The sequence below is a fragment of the Serinus canaria genome, chromosome 24, assembly GCF_022539315.1.
Source record: "Serinus canaria isolate serCan28SL12 chromosome 24, serCan2020, whole genome shotgun sequence".
NCBI classification, from domain to species: Eukaryota; Metazoa; Chordata; class Aves; order Passeriformes; family Fringillidae; genus Serinus; species Serinus canaria.
This window is the reverse complement of record NC_066337.1, coordinates 5,190,490-5,216,911: the sequence shown is the minus strand read 5'-3', so window position 1 is coordinate 5,216,911 and position 26,422 is coordinate 5,190,490. Positions and strand designations below refer to the sequence as shown.

The following is a 26,422-nucleotide window of genomic DNA, read 5'->3' as shown; positions in this document are numbered from 1 at the left end:
TCCAAGGTGCCAGCGTGACACGGAGCTCCTGCAATCTCAGCTCTGAGCTGAGGAAGAGGCAGTGGAGATTTGGAGCTTGGCCAAATCCCCGTGGTTTTCCCCGGGGATGACAGAGGCACCGAGGCAAGCCCTGGGTCAGACTGCACCTCCCTGCTCCCACGCACTGAAGCTGCACAGCAGAGCCCAGCTGGGGTTTTAGCAGCACATTTTTCCCCCTCAGCCTCGTGGCTGAGGTATTTTAATGGAAGTTTTCCCCCGGTAAAAAGCTGCAATGTGCTCACATACCAGAAAATCTTGGCGCAGATCATTAACACTCAGCCAGGCTGATCCTGCCGGGGGTACGTGGAGCTGTGGGGAATGTTTCACCTTCCCTGGACTTCAGGGGAGCCTCCATCCACACAGCAGCAAACAGCAAAGGCAGGAAGGCACCAAAGCCTTGGTTTGGCCTGCCCCAAAGTTGTGGAGCTGCACTTGCTCTTCAGGAATTCTCTTCACTGTCACCTGCTGACCACTCTGTCCCTTGGCACCTTCCAGTCCCTTCCAAACCTCAGCAAAGCTGTCCTTCCTCTGCTCCCTGCTTGTTTTTCTGCTCCCTGCTACCTCCCAAACAGCTCCTTGCTCTTTAATTCTATTTCCTGGCAGCATTTTCAATCCCCTGTCTGTATTTCTTATCTGTGTGTCTGTTCATTTCTGGGACAGGGCTCAAACCCACCGTGCCCGGGTCGGAACTGCAATCTGCAGGAGCACTCCAGCATTCCTGGCAAGCTGCTGAGCCAAACTGATGATTTCCTCTGCTCCAGGAGCTACCAGAAGGAAAAGAACACCCTGTACTCCCAGGCAGCCTGGCTGCAGCAGCACAGAGAGGGACGGTCCCAAATCACCTCTCACACCCCGGGATCCAGGGCTCAGATAAATCTGCATTAGTGCCACAGGGATGTGGATTCCAGATCTGGGATGAGAGGAACTCTCTGGACTGGAGGTCCTCTAAGGGTTGTTTGTACCCACTGACCTCATGGCTCTTCCCTCCAGCCCCTGCTGGGATCCTCCTGGTTTTTTGCATAATCTCCTCTGAATAAATTCACTGTGTGAGTGGGGCCTTCTCCTTCTGCAGCTTTTGTCATGAGGATCTTTCTGTGCCTTCCTACCTTGTGGGCCCTCCCTCTCTCTTTGTATCCATTGCTTTCCTCCCTCCTTTCCACCTCTTAACTTTTCCTTCTCTTTTTTTCAGCACTGCTATTCTCCTGGAAAACGTTTCAAGGAGCCAATTTTGTGAAAATTTAGGGTTAAAGCTTGTGGGAGGTCACACAAAAAGCACTGTTTGGACAAGAGTGATCTCCCTGCCTGGAAGTGTGGCTTTAAATGGATGTTTCCATTTATTTCTGTGCTCCTGCTCACAAAGCTCTTTCTCCGAGGCCCTGATCCTGCTGCCACGGTGACCTTTGTGTTTGCAGAGAGACCTTTGGAAATCAAAGGGGCCCTTCAGCAGCATCTGCCCATCTGGAAATGATCAGAGCCGGGAAGGTGAAGGGCACACTGGGGGCGTTTGGGGAGTGAGTGCAGGCTCTGAAGTACCACAGGTCCCTCATGTCTGGGAGAGGGACTCTGAAAGTGTCCCAGTTACATCCCCAGGGACAGGGATGCCTCCAGCACGGCTCACACCAGACCTGTGGCACCGGGAGCCTGAGGAGTCACATCAATATCGACTGACTTGCAGCAAGAACACATTCAGAAAACTCTGAGTGTATTTCACTGTGGCTGCCCCATCCCTGAAGGTGTTCAAGGCTGGCTTGGATGGAGCTCTGGGTGATGGATCTGTGGGGTCAGGGCTGTGTTTGATGGATCCATGTGCGAACCTGGGCTCTGTTTGATGGATCCATGTGCTCATCCAGGGCTCTGGGTGATGGATCCATGTACACAGCCTGGGCTGTGTTTGATGGATCCATGTGTTCATCCAGGGCTCTGGGTAATGGATCCATGTGCTCATCCAGGGCTGTTTGATGGATCCATGTGTTCATCCAGGGCTCTGGGTGATGGATCCATGTGCACATCCAGGGCTGTTTGATGGATCCATGTGTTCATCCAGGGCTGTTTGATGGATCCATGTGTTCATCCAGGGCTCTGGGTGATGGATCCATGTGCACATCCAGGGCTGTTTGATGGATCCATGTGCTCATCCAGGGCTGTTTGATGGATCCATGTGTTCATCCAGGGCTCTGGGTGATGGATCCAGGTGCACAGCCCGGCCTCGGCCGCCGCTCGCCGCTCCCCTGCCCGTCCCGGCGCTGTTCCTTTAACGACGGGGCGGGCGCAGCTCGGCGGGGCCGTCCCGGGTCCAGGGGGGAAGTGACGGGCGGGGGGCGAGGGCAGAGCCCGCGCAGGGAGGGAGGGAAGGAGGGACGGAGGGACGGCCGGAGCGAGCGAGCGGGCGCTGAATGAGCCGGGCGAGCGAGCCACCCCCGCGGGGCCGGGGGCGCGGCGGGGCCGCCTTCCCCCGCCGCCTTCCGCGCTCCGCCCGCGCCCCCCGCCCCATGCGCGCCCTGCGCTGAGCCCGGCCCGCGGGGGGATGCGCGGCCCGCGGCCGCGGCTGCCGGCGCTGCCCGCGCTGCTGTGGCTGGCGCTGGCCCCGCTGCCCGGCCCCGCGGCGCGGGCAGAGCTGCGGGTGCGGGTGCGGCTGCCCGGCGGGCAGGTGACGGAGGAGAGCCTGCAGGCCGACAGCGGCGCCGACTGCGTCAGCCTGGAGCTAAGGGCGGCCGACGGCGCCCTCGTCACGCTCACGGCGGATTTCAGACAGGTACGGGGCGGTGGAGAGCATCCGCGGGGGGTTCGGGCAGGGAGCGAGCTGGGGAGAGCATCCCCGGGGGGTTCAGAGCGGTATGGAGCGAGGAGAGCATCCCCGGGGGTTTCGGATAACAGCGGAGCTGGGAGAGCATCCCCGGGGAGTTCAGACCGGTGTGGAGCGAGGAGAGCATCCCCGGGGATTTCGGGCAGGGACCGAGCTGGGAGAGCATCCCCGGGCATTTCGGTAAGAACAGAACTGGGAGAGCATCCCCGGGCGTTTCAGATAAGAGATGAGCTGGGAGAGCATCCCCGGGTGCCGCGGTGGTCCCTGCGGGGCTGGAGGAGGGTAAAGGCTGCGGGATGGGAGCGCTGGCCCCTGGCACCTCGCGGGAGGGTCTGCTCAGGGCTTTTCGTGCGCTCCGTGAGTGCTTTTTGTGGGATGAGCGCTGGAGGCGGCGATCCTTCCCGTCCTCCTTCCACATCCGAGTCCATCCCGACTCGGAAGCTGGAGAATCTTGACTGGGGGTCCGGGAGCCAGAAGGACCCTGGGAATGCGCAGGGAGAAGTCCATCCATCGTCTCGCACCGTCGGGGACTTTGAGCTCTCCGGCACAGCTCCAGGACAGTGAGCCAGGCTTGCTGTCCCCGCCGGTGTCACCCCTGTGCCGGGGCTGTCTCCACGCTTTAAACAGAGGGTGAAGGATCCCAGCGGGGACGGGCAGCAGCTTCCCAGCCGAGTCCAGCAGCTCTGGTGCTCCTGGCTGAGTTGTGAGCAGCACCGTTTTGCACAATTCCTCAGAGTTTTGCACAATTCCTCAGAGTTTTGCACAATTCCTCAGAGTTTTGCGTGGCAGGCTCAGCCCAGCCAGGCAGGGAGCAGGGGCAGGGCTGGGGAGATCTCGGGTTCCTGGCTCTGCCGTGGGGGTGTCCATGCCCTGCTGGAGCTCTGGGATGTCTCTCTCCACGATGCCATGGGGTGCAGTTGATTCCTCAGCTGGGCTCCTGCTGTCTTGGGGGGCTCGTGTGTGGTGTGGGACGAGTGTGACTGGCAGCTGTCAGCTCTGAGCACAGCCCTGCACCCTCTGCTCCCAGCCCAGAGTCAGGGAGGTGATGCTGCTGAGCTGAAGCCCCCAAATCCCACATGTCTCATGGAGATGGAGATGCCAGGCCTGGCTCCCAGGGAGCTCCCACTGCCCAGGGAAGCAGAGTTTGCCCAGGGTGGCCTGGCTGTGTTATCTCATTCCAACCGCCCATCCTGGCTCTTTGCTCAGGTGGACTTTGCTTTGCAGCAGGAGGAAGCCCAGACCCATGAGATAGGAAGGTGCTGTGTCCCAACCTGCTGTGAACCTTGGGGCCTTTTTGCCAGGGATTGTTCTGGTGCCTCTTCCCTGTTCAATCTCAGTCTCCTTGCAAGCCCCTCAGAGGTCCCTTTTCCTCCCTGAGGTGCCACCAGAAGCCACGGTGATTTTGGAAGTGGTGGCATGTTTCAAATGTGGCATGTTTCAAATACTCTAGCACATGTGCAGGGAAGCAGCCCTGTGACTCCTGTTAAAGAAAATATTAAATATTAATTGCAAGCCATGGCACAGCAGGGAGGTTAGGAAGGGCTCTGAAGCCGTGGATTGCAACTTGCACATTCCCAGACCAGGGAAATCCAAACTCCCTGCAGATCCTCTAGGCAGGTCCTTTGGGACCCTGGGATGTGACCTGGTGATTTTTTCAGCATTTTTCATTTGCTTCAGCTCCTCTGAGAGCTCAGAGCTCACCCACAACCCCAACTGAGTGTGTGCTACATCTTCTCTCCCTCCCATCCCTTTAAAGCTGAGTTTCTTCTGGGTTGGGGCTCTCTGGAGGTGTTTTGGGTCCTTGGTGAAATCCTGAGCTCCCTGGAAGTGATGGTCCCTGGAGGGCTTTGCAAGCATCCAACTTGCAGAAGTGCATTCCTGATCCTCAGTTTAAGGGCAGCTGGCTCTGTCTGTTCCCTGGATTTGCTGGGAAATAGCTGGGAAAAGCCAGGGGAACATAAAGGAGCAGGGAGCTGCTTTGTGGTGAGGTGAGTAATGTGTGAGCAGGCAGCAGCCTGGCCGGGCTTCCCCCTCTGACCTGCTGCAGCTGCACGCAGACAGTTCCTGCTCTGCCCTGCTGCTCCTCTCGCCCAAATTGCACAACTCCTGCTGCTCTGCAGCTCGTGGGGCTCGGAGTGTTCCCAAAAGCAGCTGGGGTTGTTGTCTGCTGCCCTTGAGCCTGATGATGTGGCCAGGATGTTGGGGTTTTTCCACAAATGAGTTTTCCATTCCTCTGGCTTCAACTGCAGGGGGTTTGTCCAAAGTCAGGGGTTTATTTGCTATTTTATTTTTTATTATTTTTTTTTTCTCTGCTGGCAATTTGTGGTTGCCAGACCAGGGGCTGGAGAAGAAAGGAGCTAAATGAGATCATTGTTCATTGCTTTGCTCTGACACTGGTGGGACTTGAGCAGTGCCTGGGGCTTCCACAGAGCTGGGATTTTCTTTGCTCTTCCACCCCTGCCTGCCTCCAGAGCTGGAGCTGTGTCCTCAGAGCACACCAGGTTATTTTCTCCTTGGTGCAGCACAAACTGGGCAGTGAGAGCTCAAACTGGGACTCATTTTCTGGCCAGAGCAGGGGTGCCCCCTTCTTTTCTTGCAGTTTGAGAGAAGGGAATGAAAACGCTCCTTTTTCTGTGGTTAGGCATAAAATGTATTGCAAAAAATCGAATTTTTTATTGAAAAAAAAAATCATGAGGGGGCTCAGCAGCCCTTGGTGTTGTGTCTGATTGGAGTGGAGCGAGGTTGCTGGTTGTTAAACAGGGCCTGAGGACAAAGTGGGTGGGTTTATTTCAAGGTCAGCACAAAGATAGGGAGAAGTTTCTCTTCCCTTTCCATTGCTGGAAAAGTTGGGCTTGGAAACACAAGGGAGGAAGCCTGGGTAGTGCTTTAACCCTTGCACTGCCAGTCCTTTCCATGTTGACAAAGCTGCTGTGTGATGTTTTCGGGGTGCTGGTGTCAGAATTTCCTCATGCCAGGGGGCCACGTGTGAGGTGACAAATCACCAGGTGGCACGGAAAGCATCTGAGCACAGATTTTATCTGTGTGGTCTGGAAAGGAGCTCCTTCTCTGAACAGATACCAAAAGTAGGAAATGAGGGACATTCAGGAGCCTTTGGGAGGGGTCAGTAAAACACCCTGGTGTTTGTTACTCTGTAGAATTGCATTTATTGCTCAGAAAATTTCCTTTTTATTGTCCTCTCCCAGCACATCCTCGATTTGCCTTTCAGATACCTGAATATAAGAGGCAGCACACCCAAATTCTCCATTCCAGAGACAGAGGGGTTAAAAACCATAATCCCCACCCATTCAGGGTAGCTCAGCTGGCTGGACCCCGGCTGTGGATGCAACACCAAGTTCCCTGTGCTGTGCAGACTCCTGGAATTCTGGCCAGCTGTGCTCCATCCCTGGGGCAAAGGCTGCTGACAGCGGTGCAGCGCTGGTGTCACCCCCTGTCCCCAGCAGCACATTCTCCTTTTAGCCTGTGCCACTGCAAAGACACAACTGGGTCCCCACAGCAGCACTGATGTCCTCAGGGCAGAGAAATTTGGCAGGAAAGCTGCACGGGCTGCAGGGAGGAAGGCACTGAAGTGATTTATTTCCCTGGGAACTGCTTTGCTCTGCTCAATGTGGATTCGTTGCTGGGCTGGGAGCTGGACCACACAGGCTTGTAAATCCCTGCTGGAAAAAAAGCCCAGGCAGGGGGGGCTGAGCTGCTCTCAGCCCCAGATGACAGCCTCTGGCTGAGCAGGGAAGGGGCTGGAGGATTTCCCTGCTCCTCCTTGGGAGTGCCTTGGGTAGGGACAGGCAGCAGTGGGATTTGGGGGATTTGGGGAGCACTGATCTGCATGGTGCAGCAGTGGGATTTTGGGAGTGGGAGCACTGTTTTCCCTGCTGTAACAGCAGGATTTTGGGAGCGCTGATTTCCATGGCGTAACAATGGGATTTTTTAGTGGGAGCACTGATTTCTGTGCTAAAACAGCAGGATTTTGGGAGCCCTGGTTTCCATGGTGTAGCAGCAGGATTTTGGGAGCCCTGGTTTCCCTGCTGTAACACCAGGATTTTGGGAGCCCTGGTTTCCCTGCTGTAGCAGCAGGATTTTGGGAGCCCTGGTTTCCATGGTGTAGCAGCAGGATTTTGGGAGCCCTGGTTTCCCTGCTGCCTGGAGGAGCCGCTGTGGCCTCGCTGCAGGGCTGGCTGTCCCCTGCAGTGTTTGTCACCCAGCCCCAGCTGTCACTGCCCCACTCAGGGCTGAGGATTCCCCTCCCTGAGTTCTCTGCTCTGCTCTGCTGGGGCTTGTTCCCTGCTGGGAAATTCTGCAGGAACCTGGAGTTCAGGTGCCGTTTGCTGCCTTGGCTGGGGACCCACCTTGGCACTGATTCTCTGCTTTCCCTGCTGGGAAAAGGAGGCTGGGGAGGGCAAGGTGCTCTCCAAGCTTTGGTGGCTCTTTGTTACATGCAAGTAGAAAAAACAGGAAATATTTTATATTTTTATGTTATTATTTATATTTATTTTATATGTATATATGCTTATTTTATAAATATTTTCTATTTTATAAAATATGGTTTAGGCCCTGCTATTCCAGCTAAGCTGGCTTTAGCTTGTAAGTTCCTTATAAGTTCCCATAAGAATAAAGGCAGCTAACAACCTATTCTAGTAAGAAAAATAAGTTTGTACCTGCATAAACAATAAATCTGTCCTGTGAGAATCAGTGAAGAAAATATATAAACTAACCAAACTAAGTCTTTGAAATATGTAATATATAAACGTGTAAATATGTAAACTTTATGAATAAAATATCAATATAAATATAAATAAATAAATTATTAGGGAAACACAAATATCTAAATACATGAATTATATATTATAATATTTATAATAATTACAATTCTATGTTAAAAGAAAATATTAATATAAGAATAACTTTAAATATATAAACTTTATAACTTTAAAATATATAAACTTACTCTCTCTAACCAAATAGAGAGATTTGACAGACATAGAGCCTGGCCATTTGCTGACCAAGATACACAAATAAATCAGTGTATTGTTAGCCAAATAAGTCTTACACATTCCTTCAGATATTTCCTATAAAGATCAGCTTTGTGACTAAAGAAGGGGCTTTTGTGCATGAGGAAACTGAGTCCTGTCTGCTTAGGAAAGCTCTTTTCCCTCTGGAATCTTCTTGAAGCAGCCTGGTTGGTTCCTGCTCCAGCTGGGGCTGCAGGGAGAGAGGGCCCAAAGCCAGGCCAGGATTTGGGGCAGGGCAGGGAAGAGAAGGATGGAGTGGTCACTGCAAGGTCCAGCTAAAGGTGGGATTTTCCCCCTCAGAATGCTACAGGAACCAGATCCTTGAAAAAACTTGAAAACAGTTTATTTTTAAAGCTGTTTCAATGTTGTCAGCCCAGCCTGTGCATCTCCCTGGTGTCAGCTCTGGAAATCCCTGGCACCTGGAGTTTGGGCAGAGGGAGTTGGGAATTCCTCATCTGCATCAGCCCTGAGGAGGAAGGAGCTGCCTGGCTGAAGGCTAATTCTTAAATAGATGGATCAGGAGGATTAATCAGCTGCTCAGCACGTTCTCATTTTACAGAAATTGCCTCCAACCTGGGAAATGCTGCATTGTTTTTAATCTCCTGCCTGTGGAGGTTTTTGGCCTGAATGCCAAACGTGGCTGTCCCTGCTTGCTTCTCCCAGCCTGTTCAAAGGGAATTAGAATGAAACCCTCAGCTGAGGAAAATGCCAGAGTCAGCTGCTGGTTTGAGTCCACTCATCCATGGGCCCTGCATGCTGGGGGAGCTCCCAGCTGGAAGCTGGAAAGCAGCTGGACCAAATGTGGATGGGGAATGTGGATTGTTCCAGTGCCTCAGTGGGACACCTCCCCATGAAATCTCTCGGAAAAAAAGTAAAAATTCCACAGCAATTTCACAAGAATTTTTGGAATCTCTTTCTTCTCAGTGCCCTGCTCTGCCTTGTGCAAAGTCAACAATTGCAGCAGCAAGATTATTCCTCCCATCCTGGGGGTGGAAGTGCTGCTGTTCTTGCAGCTGTCCAGATGTGCACTGAATGGCATTCCCATTGCTCTTCTGGGCATGGGAGAGAAGGCAGGAAATAAATAGTGGGCTCAGAGAGCAGGAAAGCTCAGCTGGAAAAGAGAACTGCTCCTTTCTGGGGCACAGGGAGGCTGGCAGAGGCCAGGGCAGTGAGCCATCCAGCAGGAGGAGAGGGATCTGAGCAGCTGGCACAGCTCTGCCCTCCAGCCTCCAGTGTCTGCCCAGCTCTCTGTGCAGGGGTTGATCTCCCTGTTCCAGTCCTGCTTGGCCCTTGGAGTGGGATGGGATGGCAGCAAGGGATGGCAGATTCCCACAGAGGGCACTGATGCCCCTGAAGCCAGAGGCAGGGATTGATCCCTGCAAAGAAATCAGGGTTTGGTGCCAAGGAATTCTGTGGCTCTCCATGAAGTAACTGTGAGTGATTTCCAAGCTGGTTCTGGAAAGGACTGCAGTCCATGTTATATAAAATGACAAAATTAGTGACCTGGACAGAAAAGGAAGTCAGCTGCAGCTGATCATCCTGGCTCCTTCTGCCTTTAACAGTTCCATTTTCCCTTCTGTTCCACACGCTCAGGGATGAGCAACATTTTCTCCACTTGTCAAGAAGCAAGTGAGGGAAGGCAGCAGGGGGAATCTGGGGCTCCTTACTCAGCAAGGCATGACCATGATGGCTGTGTGATATTTGCTCAGCAGAACCAAACGAGGCTCCCTGGGGCTTTGCTTCCCTCCTTGGGGAAGCACAGGAACCCTCAGCTCTTGGGTGTGGGATATGACCTGGCAGCAATTTGGCCCTGCCACAGTGGGATTGGGAAATTCATTCTCTACAGGGGATTGTGCTGCAGGCTTTGGGGTGGGATTGGAGCTGGGACCACCCCCCTGTGCTCAGGCAGCACCAGTAGGAGACCTTTGGCTTTGTTTTAAGGCTGGAGCCTTTCTCTTTGACCCCAGCCTCTCAGTTCACCTCGCCCATGCCAAAGATTTGCAGCTCTCACTCTTGTTATTTCTCTCTCTGTGTCAGGAGGTGAAGATTTTCCGTGCCTTAATCCTTGGGGAGCTGGAGAGGGGCCAGAGCCAGTTCCAGGCCCTCTGCTTTGTGACCCGGCTGCACCGCAACGAGATCATCCCCAGCGAGTCCATGGCCAAGCTGCGCCAGGTACGGGGCTCCCTCCTCCCCTCCAGCCAGGAATCCTCAGAGTTTTCCTGCCTGTTTGCCCTCCCCAGGCTCCTGCCTGGCTGCTCAGCTTTTCAACCCACCTCTGACCACCCCTCCTGCTTCAGGGGTTTGGTGTTAAACTGAGTTTATCAGTGGTGTTGATCCAGATTTAGTTGAGCCTAATTTGTGTCAAGGGTGTGAAAATCCCTGCCCCAGTGAAGCCAGGACTGATCTGGGACCATTTATCTGGACAAAACATGGAGAAATCACCACAGGCAAGGGTAAAACATCATGGTTTCAGTAACAGCAGGTTGTTTTAAGGTGCCCCTCACCCAGGTAGGACGCAGGTGCACATCTGTTCTCACATCTGGTGTTGGCACCACATCTGTAAGGAATGAGACGCGCCCAGGATTGAGGTTGTGATGATTTCCTCTGCAGAAAAACCCCCGGACAGTGAGGCAGGCAGAGGAGGTGCGAGGCCTGGAGCACCTCAGCATGGACGTGGCTGTGAACTTCAGCAAGGCAGCCCAGCTGAGCTCCCACATCCACAACGTCTGCGCCGAGGCCAGGGAGGCCATTTACACCCGTGAGGAGGATGTCAAGTTCTGGCTGGAGAAAGGTGATTTCCCTGGAGCTGCTCCTGTCAGTGGGCTGGCACGGTGCCGTGGTGGCTCCTGCCAGGTTTCTGGGGATCAGCACTGGTTGTTTTGGCTCTGAGGCACGTGTGTCACCCTGCCTGTGCGTGAACAGATCTCACTCCTCCTGCTGGTGCTCCCTGAGTGAACCTAATTGGGGATTTTAAAAGTAACGTTCACCTGCTCCACCACCCAGAGGAAGCACCTCAGTTTTGTGTCTTTTGGCTTAACTGTCCCCAGGGTCTCCTGTTCTCCTGTGGTTCCTATTCAGATTTAAGTCCCTGGAGATGATGCTCTGTCCAACCTCCTCCTTGACCAGGGGACTGTGCAGAGATACCAGAGCTGGTTTTTGTGGCTGCTTCCTTTGGCTTTACCTCATGGCAGCACCCTGAGGGAGGCCTGTTCACCCTGAGGGAGGCCTGTTCACCCTGAGGGAGGTCTGTTCAACCTGAAGAAGGCTGTTCACCCTGAGGGATATCTGTTCCCTCCGAGGGAGGTCTGTTCACCCTGAGGGAGGTCTGTTCACCTGAGGGAGGCCTGTTCACCCTGAGGGAGGCCTGTTCACCCTGAGGGAGGTCTGTTCACCCTGAGGGAGGCCTGTTCAACCCTGAGGGAGGTCTGTTCACCTTGAGGGAGGCCTGTTCACCCTGAGGGAGGCCTGTTCACCCTGAGGGAGGTCTGTTCAACCTGAAGAAGGCCTGTTCACCCTGAGGGATATCTGTTCACCCTGAGGGATGTCTGTTCCAGGTGCTGTCAGACCTTGCTTTCCTTGGAGTCTTCCACTTTCCCATGGCTCCCATTCAGATTTAAATCCCAACAACTCCTGGAAGGATTGTCCAACCTCCTCCTCAGCCTGGGGTCTGTGTGGGGATGGCTTTGGTGGCCCTTCCCTCCATCCTGAGCCTATGTCTGTCCTTGCCCCCACAGAGGTGGACGGCTCCATGTTCAAGGTGCTGCTGCAAGGCTGGGACCTGCCGGACTTTGCTTTCCTTGGGGTCTTTTATTTCTTCAGTGGTTCCCATTCAGATATAAGTCCCAATAACCTCTGGAAAGATTGTCCAAGCTCCTCCTCAGCCTTTGGTGGCTCTGTCCTTTGGTGTCCCACCATCCTGAGCCTGTCTGTCCTTGCGCCCTCAGGGGTGGATGGCTCCATGTTCGAGATGCTGCCACAAGGATTGGATGTGCCATACTTTGCTTTCCTTGGGGTCTTTCATTTCTCCTGTATTTCCCATTCAGATTTAAGTCCCTCCACCCTAATCCTGTCCGTCCTTGCTCCTACAGGGGTGGACAGCTCCATGTTCAAGGTGCTGCCCAAAGGATTGAATGTACCGTACTTTGCTTTCCTTGGGGTCTTGTATTCCTTCTGTGGTTCCCATTCAGATTTAAGTCCCTCCACCCTGATCCTGTCTGTCCTTGCTCCTGCAGGGGTGGACAGCTCCATGTTTGAGGTGCTGCCGCAAGGCTCGGAATGCCAGACCTTGCTTTCCTTGGGGTCTTGTATTTCTCCTGTATTTCCCATTCAGATTTAAGTCCCTCCACCCTGATCCTGTCCTTGCTCCCGCAGGGGTGGACGGCTCCATGTTCGAGGTGCTGCCGCAGGGCTCGGCGCTGCCGGAGCTGCAGCGCTGCGGGCTGTACGCCGAGCGCTGGAAGCCGTGCATGTGCAGCTACTCGCTGAGCATCGAGTGGTACCCCTGCATGCTCAAGTACTGCAAGAGCCGCGACGCCGCGGGCAGGGTCAGCTCCTACAAGTGCGGCATCCGCAGCTGCCAGAAGGGCTACACCTTCCACTACTACGTGCCTCAAAAGCAGCTCTGCCTCTGGGATGAGGAAACCTAGAGCCAGGCCAGCCAGGGGTGGCTCGTCTGCCCCAGCGAGGAGCTGGCTGCTCCCAAGAAGGAATGCTGTTCACGGTGGTGCCTTGTGCTCTGTGCCTTTCCTCGTGGCCTTTCCTGGCCTCCCTTCCCACGGGACGCTGCCTGGTGCTGTGGCAGGCAGGCTCAGCTCGCTGGCTGGTGATGCTCTGGCTCCCCGGAGCAGGAGGTGAAGGTTTTGGGGTGAAGCGCAGGGAAAGGGGTGTGCTGCCCTGCTCTGCAGCTCCAAGGGCACTTCCCAGCCTCTAGCTGAGCGGGCAGGGCGAGGACCTTGCTGACCTGACATCTCTGCTGCTGAAGGACCCCCTTTGCTGCCTTCACCACCTCCTGGTGACACAACCACGGGGAAACAGCTGATTTTTGGGACCACAGCCCCTGAACAAAGAGGCTTTGAAGCCCACCCAAAGCAAGAGCCTGCCTGTAGCTTTTCCTAGTGCCTGACTTGCTGTTGTATTCCCCTGTGGATGGAAGCTGCACCAGGGGGATATAGCCCAGCATCTTGTGCCCCTGAAGGGCTGGTAATTAGGGCTTTAATTAATCCCTTTCTAGACTAGTGAAGGCCCAACTTTTTGTGTTGGTCTTGTGAGTGTTCCACTAAGAAAGAAACATCTGGAGACTCGTGGTTGGAGAGGGGAGAGGAGGATCCCAGGTGGGTTTTGAAGAAGACAGGATTCTACATCCACGTCCAGTTTTATGTCCTGCTCTGCCAGCTATTCACAAGAAGCTCTTAAATAACTGAACTGCTTTGCTGTGCCTTGGTTTCCCCCACATGTTAAACAAGGGTGACACTGAAGTTGTCCTTGGCCCTGGAATATTCCTGGAGAGACCAGACAAAAAGCACTGGAAGTGCTGCTTGGGTCTGTGTCCTCTTCCACTCAAATTAGGACAAGCACAGAGGGGAGAGAAGCTCTTGGGGTCTTGAGGAACCCCTGTGCCTCCTGGTGAAAAGCCTTCACAATGTGCCTTTTTGCCTAAAATACAGGAATTGTTGCAGAAGAAGAAAGAATTTGGTCACAATTATTTTTGTATCAATCACTTAAGGGGGTGGGGGGAGAAGGGAAAGCTATTTTAATATTGGAACATGAAGTAAAACACACTTGAAATGATGTTTTTTTAAAAAAAGACAAATTATTTATCATTTGTAAGGTAAAATAAACTGATTTTTTAAAGCATCCTTGCCCTAAAAGTTTCTCTGTGCATGATCCTCTGTGTGTGAATTCAGATTTATTCCTTTAGGGGTGAGTCTCAAACCTGCACCTGATGAAGAGCCATGGACTGGGGGAGAACAGGCAGGAATTTTGGGCTCAGCAAAAATTTTGGGCTCAATTTTGGGTGTGAGGTGATGCTGCACCTCAGACCCTCCATAGGGGGACAGGTTTGAGGCTCGCTGGGAGAGGTTTGGATCATCCCAAGCAGCTGTGGGGGCTTCCAGCTCGAGCTCTGCTGGATAAACCCATTCCTAGAAGCAGGTCCAGGGGGCTGGGGGCTGCTCCTCTCACCCTGTGGTCCCAGGAGGCTTCTCTGGGTGTGGAAAAGATTCCTGGGGAATGGAGAAAATATTCCTGGGGAATGGAGAAAATATACCCGGTGAATTCTTCCCGGAAAATTTGAATTTAAAATAGATAAAATTTAAAATAGATAAAATTTAAAATAGATAAAATTTAGAATAGCTCCAGCTGAAGAGGGCAGCACTTTAGGGCCAGCCCGGAGCTGCCGGTGGCTGCTGGAGGGAGGAATGAAATGTGGAGCTCTGATTCCCTCTAGCGTGGGGAATGCGGATTTGGGACCAGCACCTGCCGCGTTTCTCTGCTTCACCCACCAACATTTCACCCTTTTCCGGGCAAGGGGGAACTTTGGGCTGGCCAGGGGATTGTTCTGTGCTCTCTGTGGGGTTTGTCCCGGGAATTGGGGTTAAGCCCAGCTCTGGGGCAGGCGGGCTGTGAGCTGGGCGGGTGGGACTCCCGGCGCTGCTGTCCCCTCCCGCCCGCACAGGGATGTCGGGACGGACACGGGCTCGCTCGGGGAGCGTCGGGAGCCATCTCCAGGAGCCCCCGTGGGCTTTGGTTGGGAATTCCGAGGCTCTGGAGCGGCCGTAGCCGGTGCAGTTCCCCGGCCTCCAGCAGTGGGTGCTGGTGGAGCGCGGCTGCGCCCGGGATGTCGGGATGTCGGGATGTCGGGACAGGGATGCTCGTGGTCCAGCCGGTCCCTGCAGGATGTCCCCAGCCCTGCCGGGAGAGCACGTTGGGGATTTTTGTAGCGTCTCCCTGCAGTTTGTGCTTCCAGGGCCCGTCCCATAAATCAGGCGCTGCCTGCAGAGCTCAACTCCCTCCAAGAGACACCTGGAGCAGCAGGAGAGGAAGAACGCGGTGCCTGCAGTGAGGAGGGGAGGGCATTGGTCATTGATGACCACACGGGAAAAAAAGAGCAGAGTGTTTGATGGTGTCTGGGAGTGATTTTAGCAGTGATCAGGGTAAAAGCAATCCTGCCTTGCCTGATCATCTCGTTTCCACAGCAGAAAGAAGTGGTGGTGCTGTGATCCATCCCTTAATTTTCATAAGGAGGTTGTGTTCTCTCCTGCACATCCCCAAAGCTCAGGGCACCCAAGGGGATGGGCTTGGGGAGAAAACCACCTAAATATTCAATTTTTTTCCCGCTGTTTCATTGAGCACAAAGTAACAGCCAGAAGTCATTCCCAGCCGTGTCTGGGACCAGGAGAGGGCACTGGTGTCCTGCCCGTGGCCGGGACAGCATCCCTGCCCAGAGGATGTCCGGGATTCCTGTCCGGCTGGAGATGCCACCCGCGGAGCCGCCCTCCTGGTGGGCTCTGGAGAACGGGAAAAGCGCCAGGAAGAGCAGGGAGAGATGAGAAACTCCTGCTTGGTGAACAAAAGGCGCTCTGATGTGGGGGAAGGAGAGCTCCCGTGGTCGCCAGCCTTTCAAGCTGGCTGGGAGCCACCAGCAAATAAATTCCTGTTTGACGCAGTGAAGACACCCGATCGCGTCAGGCTTCAGGACGGGGAAAACCCAGAGAAAAACACACGAAAAGAGGGCGGCAGCTGCCCAGGAAAGCCCCAGGGCTCAATGGCTGGAGGGGTGGCAGGAGTCCAGGAGCTCCAGGCACCCGGTGCCACCTCGCTGCTTCCTGGAGGCTGAAATCTCCCCTGGCCTGGAAAGAAATGTCAGGGTGAGGCGGGAACCCCCAGCTTCCCTCCAGTTTTTCCTCGTTAGGGTTTGGCTGGGCTCCTCCGCCCTGCCCCGGGGATGTCCTCGCTGCCCATGCCGCGGGCAGCTCCGGCCCCACCGCTCCGGACCGGGCTGCAGGTGAGGCTGGAGATCCTGCCCGCCCACCCATCCCTTCGGAGAAACCTGTCTTTCCAGGGAGGGAGAGCGGCATGTGGGAAAGCCGAGAGCCCTGGAACGTGAATTACCCAGCGAGAGATGAATGTGCGATAGCTCGTACCTGGCAGCTACTCATGGAGCGTTAACGCTTTCAGCGGGGCTCCGAGCGCCGCTGAGCTCGGCCCTGTCACACGGCTGTCCCCAGGGCTGCCGGGGTCACAGGGGTGGCACATGGCAGGGACAGGGAGCAGCTGCCTGGCTCCGTCGGGGTGGAGTGTGGAGTGCCCACATTCGGTCCCTGTCGCAGTTCAGGCTCTGGCCTCTGGCTCTTTCTGCAGAAGAAGCCAATGTCAGGGGATTTTTTCTTGCCTAGCTTCCCTGGAAGTATTTACTTTAATTCCCGCAGTATTTACTGCGGTTTGAAGCAGCAGGGGTGAGGAGGAAGAGGCTGGCTGCCACTTCTCTCCTTTCCTTAGGGGGCAGAGATGGAGCACATCAGCAGAGCAGGGTCTCTATGTGCCAGCCTTTATCTTTATTATTTATTATTTAACCCTGCTCTTTATCTCCAGCCAACACAGGTTTCTTTGATGCTTTTCACTTTCCTTTTTCGTGCTGCTTCTCTCAGCATCGAGGTCCAGCCCAGCCTGAGAGGATGGCCAGAGTGACTCTAGGAGCTGGGGCTGTTTAGCCTGGAGAAGAGGAGGCTCAGGGGTGACCTTACTGCTCTCTACACCTTCCTGAAGGGAGGCTGTACACAGGGGGGGTCGGTCTCTGACAGAACCAGGGGACACAGCCTCAAGCTACAGCAGGGAAGGTACAAGTTGGATATTAGGAAAAAAATTTCACCAAAAGAACAATAAAGCACTGGAATGCTCTTCCCAGGGAGGTGGTGGAATCACCATCTCTGGAGGTGTTTAAAAAGGCTGGACATGGCCCTTGGTGCTGTGGTCTGGTTGAGGTGTCAGGGCACAGGTTGGACTTGATGGTCTTAGAGGTCTCTTCCAGCTTCCTTATTCTGGGATTCAATTTCTGTTCCTTCACCCGCCCTCCTGCCCTGGGGGCGCTGCCCACCCACAGGTGCTCAGGGCGGGTCCAGCCCAGCCTGAGAGGACACAACGCCACAGAGTGACCCCAAACCTCTGCTCCTTCACTCGCCCACCTGCCCTGGGGGCAATGCCCACCCGGAGGAGCTCAGGGCCCAAAGGGGGCTCGGCAGGGCTTTGGGGCAGGTGCTGCGGGCGCTGCCCGAGCGCGGCCGAGGGCGGGCAGAGCGGAGCGCTGCTCTTTCCTTCCTGCCCTCCTTCCCACCCCACCCCGCAGCCTGGCAGCGCTGCAGGGACTCATCCATTCCCGAGTTACTAATATGCAAATGGCAGCGTTTGCATGGGCCTGACGCCAGGCTGCTGGGTGTCAGGGCACCCGAGGGAGCCGGAGGTGGGGCGAGGCGTGGCAGCGCCGCATGCTCACCTGGCCCTGCATGGCAACAGGCAATGGAGCTCTAGGTCCCTTGGGCTGCGGACCCACGGCCGCTTCGAGAGGCAGCGGGTGGCAGAGGAGGGAGGGCAAACTGGCAGCCCCTGGCAACCTGGGGCTGACGGCAGGAGGCTGGGCACACCGCGGATTTCCCCCCGCCGGCAGGATGGTGAACCTGGAGTCCGTGCACGCAGGTAAAGGGCACGGAGAGCGGCGCGGAGCAGCCGGGGCCGTGGGCTCGGGCAGGAAATGGGTTTGCTCTCATTGCCGTGACCTTTCCTCGCTCTTTTCCCTCCTCTGTTCTCCCGCCGGGACGCCTGGTGGAGTGCCCACATTCCTGCCGGGGATGGATGCTGCCCAGATCTGTTTAGGGGGCTGCCAAGCCATGCCCACAACGTGGGAGCAGCGCTGGCGCTGCCAGCCCCGCCGGGGTCACGGAGCAGCGCAGAGGGCTCTCGGGAGCCTGGAAAATCAGAGTTTAGTGCCTGACCTGCGCCTCCTGTCATCGGGATGGAGCTGGGAGGAGGGAGAAGGGATAGACCCGCGGAGGGATGCGGCAAGGCTGGAGGGAGGTGTGCGAGAGAGAGATGGGACACGGGCTGAAAGGAGAAAAATTCGTGACAAAGAGGGAAAAGGAGGGAGAAATGAATGAGGAGGGAGCTGAGGGAGGCTGGGTTGGGTCAGGAATGAATGAGCAGCGATACTCAGGAGCTGCTTGCAGTGCTCTGATCCAGAGGGGATCTCACATCCCCTCTGAGCAGCCCCTGCCCTGCAGCGAGCTGGGAACCAGAGCAATCCCTGCCCGGTGCCCCGGAGCTGTGCTGAGCCCCGGCTCACCCTGCCAGAGCTCCATCCCGGGGCCGGAGCACAACCCCGGGCACAGGGCTGGGGGTGATGCTGGAACTGGAGCAGCCAGACCCCCAGAGCCCCGTCCTGCCTGGGCAGGCAGTGCCATTTGGGGTACAGGAGCCACCTCAGTGACTTTTGTCCCGGGCTTTGTGCAGCACAAAACTCCGCTGGAGGGGAGGAGAGGATGCATCCATCGCTCTGTGCTGGGCTCTGTTCCCTGGGGTACTCCTGTGGGAGTGCTGCTCCTCGGGGGACACCTGGGGGCTGGCAGCCCCTCCATCAGCCCTGCCTGCCCGTGGGCTCGCAGCCAGGCCTGTGGGAGGTGCAGCAATGCCACCGCCTCAGCCAGGCTCAGTGGTGTGACAGAGGTGGCCCAAAGCCTTTGCTCCACAGCCATGCCCCAACCTCTGCAGGGCTCTGGGATGCCCTGGGGAGCCCTGGCCACGAGGAGAGGCTGCCAAGGAGGGTCTTGGCTCGGGGTGTGAGCCTGACTGGTTGGAGCACCTGCTCTGGGTGTGCTTATGTTGGTGTCTCTGAGGGACGTGTCCCCTGCAGGCTCCAACCCATCCATCCATCCCATCCATCCATCCATCCATCCATCCATCCATCCATCCATCCATCCATCCATCCATCCATCCATCCATCCATCCATCCATCCATCCCCCAGGCTCGTGGGTGGCTCTTTCCACACAGCTGGATCCTGTGCCCTCTGTCAGAGCTGGTGGCACTGTCCCCAGGCTGGGTTTGGAGCTGGGGCTGTGCTCCCCCTCCCCTGATCACCCCCCTGTGCTGGCAGAGAGGCTGGAGCTTTCAGGAGCCCTTTGGAGCCCAGCACAGTGAGAGGGGTTTTTTCATCCCTCCACAAAAGCAGTTCAGTTTTGGGGGCCCTGAGCAGCTCCCTCTGTTACAAGCTGCTTGCAGAACTGAGCTCAGCTTTAACCCCAGGTTTTATCTTAGAATTTTTCTCCAACTTTAATGATTTTAGGAGAAGACTCAGCCCCCAGGGGGGCAGCTCATGTCCCTCACACCCTCCTCTCTGCTGAGACACCTCCCTGCTGGCTGCCACCACCCCCTCCCGGGGCATTTTGGATATTTCACCTCCCTGCAGCCTCCAGAGGGGCTCGGGCACCTAAAGCCCCGGGTGATGCTGGCAGGCAAGCCCAGCTCCCCCTCCTCCAGGATCAGATTCCCCCTCTGCAGCCATCAGGCTGGCTCAGCCTCCTGCCATGCCCCAAGAGCCACGGGGAGCGAGGGCTTGGGAAAGGCTTTATTTGCTGACAGCGTTTGTTTCGGCACAAATAGAGATGCAGATATATCCTGGAGAAGTGTCTGCACGGGCACAGCTCCTTTGGTCTGGCTGAACCACCCAGCCTGCCCCTGCCCCTGCTCTCTCTGGGAGCTGGGGCAGAGCAGCACATTTTTAATATGGCCCAGGCCACACTGGCGGCTCCTAATAGGGCTGTGGTTTAGAGTTAGGCTGTCCTAAGCTGGGCTATTTTTCCCAGAGAGGTTTTATTATTTTATTTATTTTTTTTTTCCAAGCCTGATTATCCTGTGTGTATTGCTAAGCTGGCAGAGCTGTGTGGAAGGAGCTGGACTGCCAGGCTGCCCTGGCTGAAGGTGGTTTTGGGATGGAGCAGGGGTCAAAGCTGGGTTTGCATCCTCTGGCTGGAGTGGAAGGGTTTGGGTGTCCATAAAAAGGTGTTGGCTGCAATTAGATTGGAAAATCATTGCTCTGTGTGTCTGCTCCTTGTTCCAAGGATCCCTTGGAGGGTGCTGCCGCTGCCCTGACATCCACAGGGATACAAAATCTGATTACAAAAATCCTAAATACAGACACAGAGCACAAAATCTGTCCTAAACCTTAAACCTCTCAGATCAGCAGGCAGAGCTTTCCTTTTCTTCCTGCTTATTTTTCCCTTTTTATTTTCTTTTTCCCAACAAGATACTCAAACTGTAATACCTTGTGCACATTTACAGGGGGTTTTTGAATCTTGCTGAAAATAAAATTCAAGATACTCAAACTGTAATAACTTGTGCACATTTACAGGGGGTTTTTGAATCTCGCTGAAAATAAAATTCAAGATATTCAAACTGTAATACCTTGTGCCCATTTACAGGGGGTTTTTGAATCTTGCTGAAAATAAAATTCAAGATAAACTGTAATAAATTTGTGCCCATTTACAGGGGGTTTTTTACTCCCACTGAAAATAAGATTCCTGTGCATGGGAATCCCAGGGCATCTCCTTATCTCCCAGCTGCAGGAGGAGGGGATTTACCTGGTGGATAACATGTGATATGCAATCAAGTTGCAGCAGCAATTCCTCCTTCCCTCCCCACCCATCCCAGTTTTTAATGGCAGGGGGTGTGGGGGTCACTCCTGCAGCAGGGACAGAGCTTTTCCTGCTCTGCTTTTCTGTCTGTCCTTCCTCAGCTCTGTCTCAACTGCTCCAGCTCTCTCTCTCTCTCTCTCTCTCTCTCAGGAATTAGATATTTGCTTTCCCTAATTTTATTTTTTTTTATACAAGCTTTCAAGTTTTCTCACCAAAGGAAGCACCCAAATTTCTGCAGGCTTTTAGATTTTTTTTTTCTTCCTCTATTTTATGAGAACTTGGCTTTTTTTTTTTTTTTTTTAATACTTTTTGGCAGCCAGCAAAACTTTGTGCTTTGTAGATTGCCTAAGTTAGGGTCCCTTGGCAGTGGTACAAGACAAGAAGATGTTTATAGCTGATGGTAATTACTCTTCCTGCAGTAGAAATGCTTCAGAAGCCCCACTAAACGTTCATGTCTTAATTGCAGATGGTTTATTTGAAGGGGAAAAAAAAATCCCACAACTCTTTTCTCCCTCCTTTCCCCCCCTCACTCCTTAATATAATTTAAGGAAAGGAAGTTTCTGAAGTATGTGAAAGTTTCTGTGCTCTGGTATAAAATCCTGATTATTTTTTTTTCCCCCCCTACCTTTATTCATTTGCTGGAGAAAGTTACAGACTTTCAACTTGATCAAAGCTTTGAAATCTTGGCCAAAAAAGCAGATTATCTGCTGTTTGCACACGAGGGCAGCTTTGGATATGGGAGGAGAAAACCTGCACACACACAGACACACTCACACACACTCACACACAGCCCTGCCTGTTTTGGTGGCAGCAAAAGAGGGAAATGGGGATAAAAAATCCAACGGGGCTGCTCTCACCCCTTTGGGAATAACTAAAGGTGGATCTGGGGAAGAGGAAAAGGGTTTGCATGGTGCTTTTAGGTGGCTTCCACCTGCCTTCCCTACCCCGGCAAAACCACACAAACACCGGCCCAGCTTCCCGCTGTTGTTATTCCCCCATGCAAATGGGAAGAGTCTGTGGCCGGGATTGGCTGCAGGAAGCACATGCAAATCACTCAAATAATTTAAAATTATCTCCTTTTTTACCTTTTTTTTTTTTTTTTTTTTTCCCGAGTCTGGAACAGTTAAAATTCCCATGGAAAGGGGAAAGCAGAAGGGGTGAACTTGAACAGAGATCTCCCCTTCTCCCACCTCTGTGTGCTTGGCCTCTGTTGGGGGGGATGAGCAGCCCAGGGTGAAGTTTGACCATTCCCACCTTTTCTTGCAGCTGTCCCCGAAGGAGAAAGTGGCCCCGGGTGTGGTGGCAGCCATCACTTCAAGGGTAAATGACAAATTTCTTGGCCTGGGTGAGAATGGGGGGATGCAGGGGACAACACTTAGGGGCAAGGCAGATCTTGGGTGGCTTTTGGGGGTTGTGGACACCTGCAAGAGACAAACAGAGGAGAAATAAAGTGCAGTGAGAGGCAGTGGGAAAAACAAGTTGGGTTTGAGCCATCTTGAAGGGCAAGGGAAGGATTTGGGAGAAAGCTGGAGGGATCCCCATCTCTGCAGGTGTGGGAGGGTGCTGTCCCAGCCAGAGCACCACAGCAGGTTTGGGAAGCCTGACCAGGGCTGGGGAGCTCCCTGTGCTGGATCCACCCCTTGATCCCGTGGCTCAGGAGGGATGAGAGGGGTGAAACCCCCCCAGCAAACCGGGGAGGGGGGACAGGAGTGAGGGGGGGCTGCAAAGAGCAACAGGAGGGAAAGTGCATCCTCAGAGCTGATGAATATTCTAGCGCCTGGATGTTGAGGAATCAGAAATTTGAAAGTCTGATGGTTTATTATAATTACACACATTCATTTGTGCTGTTTAGTGGAAGCCACATGTGCCTGTTGCCTGGGACTGTGACCTGTTATTAAAATCAGTTGTGCCTCCTTTTCCAGAGATCAAGATGAGCGGGGATGCTGCAGATTCCACAGACACCCGGCACGAGCCTGACCAGGTGGAGCCAGGTAAGGAGGGTCTGGGCTGGCAGGGCCAGGACAGGGAGGGGAAACAAAAGGAAAAGAAAAGAAAAAAAAAAGGGAATGTGGGTGCTGGAAGTTTCTCCCCCGTGCTTTTTCTGGGCTCCTGTTGCTGCTCTTGCAGCCTGGCAGTTGATCAGGAATGTGCTCAGGGCTAGGATTGCGTTGGGATCTTGATCAGCCCTGCAAGATCCCTCCTGTGTGACAGCAGCGAATCCCAGAGTGCCTCCCCCATGCCCCCAGCAGGTCTGACATGGAAACTGGCTCACAGGGTGCCTCCCCAGTGTCCCCAGTGGGTCTGAGCTTGGAGTTTGCTCACAGGGTGCCTCCCCAGTGTCCCCAGTGGGTCTGACATGGAAACTGGCTCACAGGGTGCCTCCCCAATGTCCCCAGCAGGTCTGAATTTGAAATTTGCTCACAGGGTGCCTCCTCATGTCCCTCCTGGGTCTGACATGGAAATTCACTCAAAGACTGCCTCCCCATGTCCCCAGTGGGTTTGAGTTTGGAATTTGCTCACAGCGTGCCTCCTCAATGTCCTCAGTGGGTTTGAGGTGGAAATTCACTCACAGGGTGCCTCCCCCATGTCCCCAGCTCACAGAGTGTCTCCTCAATGTCCTCTGTGGGTCCGACATGGAATTTCCCTCCCAGGGTGCCTCCCCCACATCCCCAGTGGGTTTCAGGTACAATTTCCCTCCCAGGGTGCCTCCCCCATGTCCCCAGTGGGTTTCAGGTAGAATTTCCCTCCCAGGGTGCCTCCCCCATGTCCCCAGTGGTTCTGATGTTGAAATTCGGTGCCGCCTCTGCCACCTCTGGCAGCGATGGCTTTGGGACAGTCCTGGTGCTCTCTCCTCTGTATCCACAGGGCTGTGCCAGGAGCTTTCCCACAGGGAGAACAGCTCCTTTTGGGGCTCTGTGTGTGTGGAGAAGGATGGGAGGGACTTTGGGAACAACCAGCTCCAGTTTGGGAGTGCAGAGACGTGTTGGGTTCCTCACCTCACACCTGATGCTGAGCAGGCTCCAGCTCCTCAAGGAGCCCCTAAATTCCTCAGCTCTGGAAAGCTGAGGCTCAGGGGGATCCTTTGGAGGTGCCAGTGATGCTGTGAGCGCTGATTTCTGCCAGGTTTGCCCACCACCAGGTGTAACAGGCACCTGAAAAATCGGGTTTGTGCTTTGGGGCTGCCTGAAGTGAGAGTTGGAGGCTGAGATTTGAATCCCATTTCCAGGGCCCTGTCATCCCCCAAAGGGGTCACATCCCTGGGTAGGCAAACCAGCAACACTAAGAAATCATTTTAGCACCCACTAGGTGCAGCAAATGAAGATTATTAAAAGCTGTGTGACTTAGAAATCAACACCTCTGGGAGGAAAAACTGGTGGAGAAAATGCAGAGGAATCAAATATTCTCTGAGCAGTGAAGAGCCCCAAGCCTGGGCCAAGGGGATGTGGAAGAGCAGGTGAAAACTCTGCACGGAATGATTTTCCTCTCATAAAATCTGAGATAACTTAGGGGGGAAAAAAAAGAGATTTTGGGTACATCTCAACAAGAACTCCAGGTTTTAAAGGGACCAAGCCCAGCCTGTGGTTTAGGAACCCAAATCACTGATTTTTTGACAAAATCTAGAGATAAATCTGCTTCTGCTCACATCCATGAGCTCTGACTGACTTTGGCCAGCCCAGCTCCTGCTCGGGGCTCTCAGATCCCCCCAGATTTGGGGGTTGGGATCAACAAGCACCAACCACATCCCAAACCCCCCAAGCTCCTCCAGAACCCCCTGAGAGCTGCCAGAGGGCCTGAAATCAGGAACTGGAACCCCCTGAAATGCTTGGTGCTCATTGGGGGGGTGGCAGGATGAATCAAGAGGAAGGAAAAATGGGATTTAATTCTGTTATTGAAGGTAGTGGGAGGCAGAAGTGTTAAACCAGAAGCTGGCAGCACATTTGCTTGGCTAAAATTCGGATTTTTTTCCAGCTGAAGCATCCCAGACAGCCATTAGTGAGAGCTGCAGCGCCTCTTTCTAGTGGTAATTGAGAAAAGAAAGCAGAACAGTGAAGTCAATTTGTTTGAAAATAACAAAAAATATTCGCAGCAGCTCGGAGCCTTCCAATCAAGCAGGGAAATCAGGACCAGTAAATCTCCTTCATTTGCAAAGAGCGGCACAAAGAACCTCTTTAAATCGCTTTTTTTTGCTCAGGCTGTCCCGGTGATTTCTTTATTTTTTTTATTTTTTCTGAAGCTATCCTGGTAATTTTTTTATTTTTTCTGAGGCTGTCCCAGTGATGATTTTTTATTTCCCCCTGAGGCTGCCCTGATGATTTTTTTAATGTTTTTTGCTATTTTTTGAATTTTTTTTCTGAGACTGTCCTGGTGGTTTTTTAATTTTTTATTTTTTTCTGACGCTGTCCCAGTGATGATTTCTTTATTTTTTTCTGAGTATGTCCCAATGATTTTTTGAATTTTTGATTTTTTTCTGAGTCTGTCCTGGTGATTTTTTTTAATTTTTAATTTTTTTTCTGAGACTGTCCTGGTGAATTTTTTGATTTTTAATTTTTTTTCTGAGGCTGTCCCAGTGAGGACTTTTTAATTTTTTTTTTTTTTTCCTGGGCTTGTCCCTGTGAGGAACTTTTAAATTTTACTTTTTTCTGAGGCTGTCCCGGTGAGGATTTTTTTTTTTTTTTTCTGGGGCTGTTCTAGTGAGGATTTTTTAATTTTTAATTTTTTTTTTTCTGAGACTGTCCTGATGAATTTTTTGATTTTTAATTTTTTTCTGAGGCTGTCCCAGTGAGGATTTTTTAATTTTTTTTTTTTTCTGAGGCTGTCCCGGTGAGAACTTTTTAAATTTTATTTTTTTCTGAACCTGTCCCAGTGATTTTTTGATTTTTAATTTTTTTCTGAGCCTGTCCCGGTGAGGTTTTTAATTTTTTTAAATTTTTTTTCTGAGCCTGTCCTGATGATTTTTTGGATCTGCTCAGATCCTTTTGGGCAATGACACACCAGAGTGTCAGGATGTCCTTTGGGGTGTCCCCAGCAGCCCCTGCTGAGCTGCCACCCTTGGGGACCCCTCCAGGACCCCGGGGGTGCCACCCCCATCCCCCACCTGTGCAAGGTGCAGCTCAGGTGTTTCCCCCAGCGTTGTTTCCTCAGCCCTTTGTGTTTATAAACAACCAAACTCTCTTTGTGCTCCCCGGGAAGGTTTTGTGCTCCTTTGCAGGCGTTGTTGGAGGAATATTTATTTACTGCAGGGTTTGGGTTCTCTGCTTCATGTGGGAAATGCTCCTGGAGGTTGCTGATGAGTCATTCATTAAATTTCCCATTTCCTACCGAATTCAGCCAATCCACACAGCTCCCCCCAAAAAGGAGAGGGATCCTAGGAAATGAATATTGCACCCAGAAATCCTCCTCGGTGCAGGTTTTTCATCACCAAAAGGTGCAGGCTGGCTCCAAGAAGTTAAAAAAAAAGAAAATAAAAAGGAAAAATGAAGGAATGAAATCCCAAAATGCTTTTGGAAAGCAAGCCCTTGATCTTAAAGTGATCCAAGATCTGATGGGAAGTGGCAGGAGCAGAGGCAGAATCTCATCCTTTCATATCCCAGCCAATTCCAGGCTCGGAGGGGAAAACAACAAAAAAAAAAAGGGGTAATTTGGGGCATTGTTCTGCTTTGGAAGTGTTTGAAATAATTGTGGGGGGTTTTCTTTTTGGAGAAAATCATAGGAGGTTTGGAGAGCTCAGTGCTCTTCTGATTTTTAATTTTATTCTTTTCATCCACAACAATTTCACAGAAAATATTTCAGGGCTTTTTTAAAAAAGGTATTTTCCAGAAGCTTGTGGTTGTTTGATCCCAAATTTATGAAATTTTGCCATTTTACAAACTATGGTTTA

General features: G+C 53.2%; 2 protein-coding genes across 2 annotated transcripts in view; both read left to right on the top strand.

Moving 5' to 3' along the window:
• The first annotated feature begins 2,548 nt into the window (after window positions 1-2,548).
• OAF (out at first homolog) lies at window positions 2,549-13,722 on the top strand. The gene is made up of 4 exons (XM_050983598.1): window positions 2,549-2,791; window positions 9,907-10,041; window positions 10,480-10,660; window positions 12,241-13,722. Exons 1-4 carry the CDS (start codon window positions 2,564-2,566, stop codon window positions 12,513-12,515), a joined length of 819 nt encoding a protein of 272 aa, XP_050839555.1. The 5' UTR covers window positions 2,549-2,563; the 3' UTR covers window positions 12,516-13,722.
• Window positions 13,723-17,257: 3,535 nt separating this feature from the next.
• POU2F3 (POU class 2 homeobox 3) overlaps window positions 17,258-26,422 on the top strand; it is a 46,266-nt gene continuing 37,101 nt past the window's right edge. The window contains 4 exon segments of the mRNA XM_018923091.3: window positions 17,258-17,343; window positions 17,345-17,556; window positions 21,811-21,864; window positions 22,467-22,535. Coding sequence (XP_018778636.2) covers window positions 17,273-17,343; window positions 17,345-17,556; window positions 21,811-21,864; window positions 22,467-22,535 — 406 coding nt within the window. The 5' untranslated portion in view covers window positions 17,258-17,272.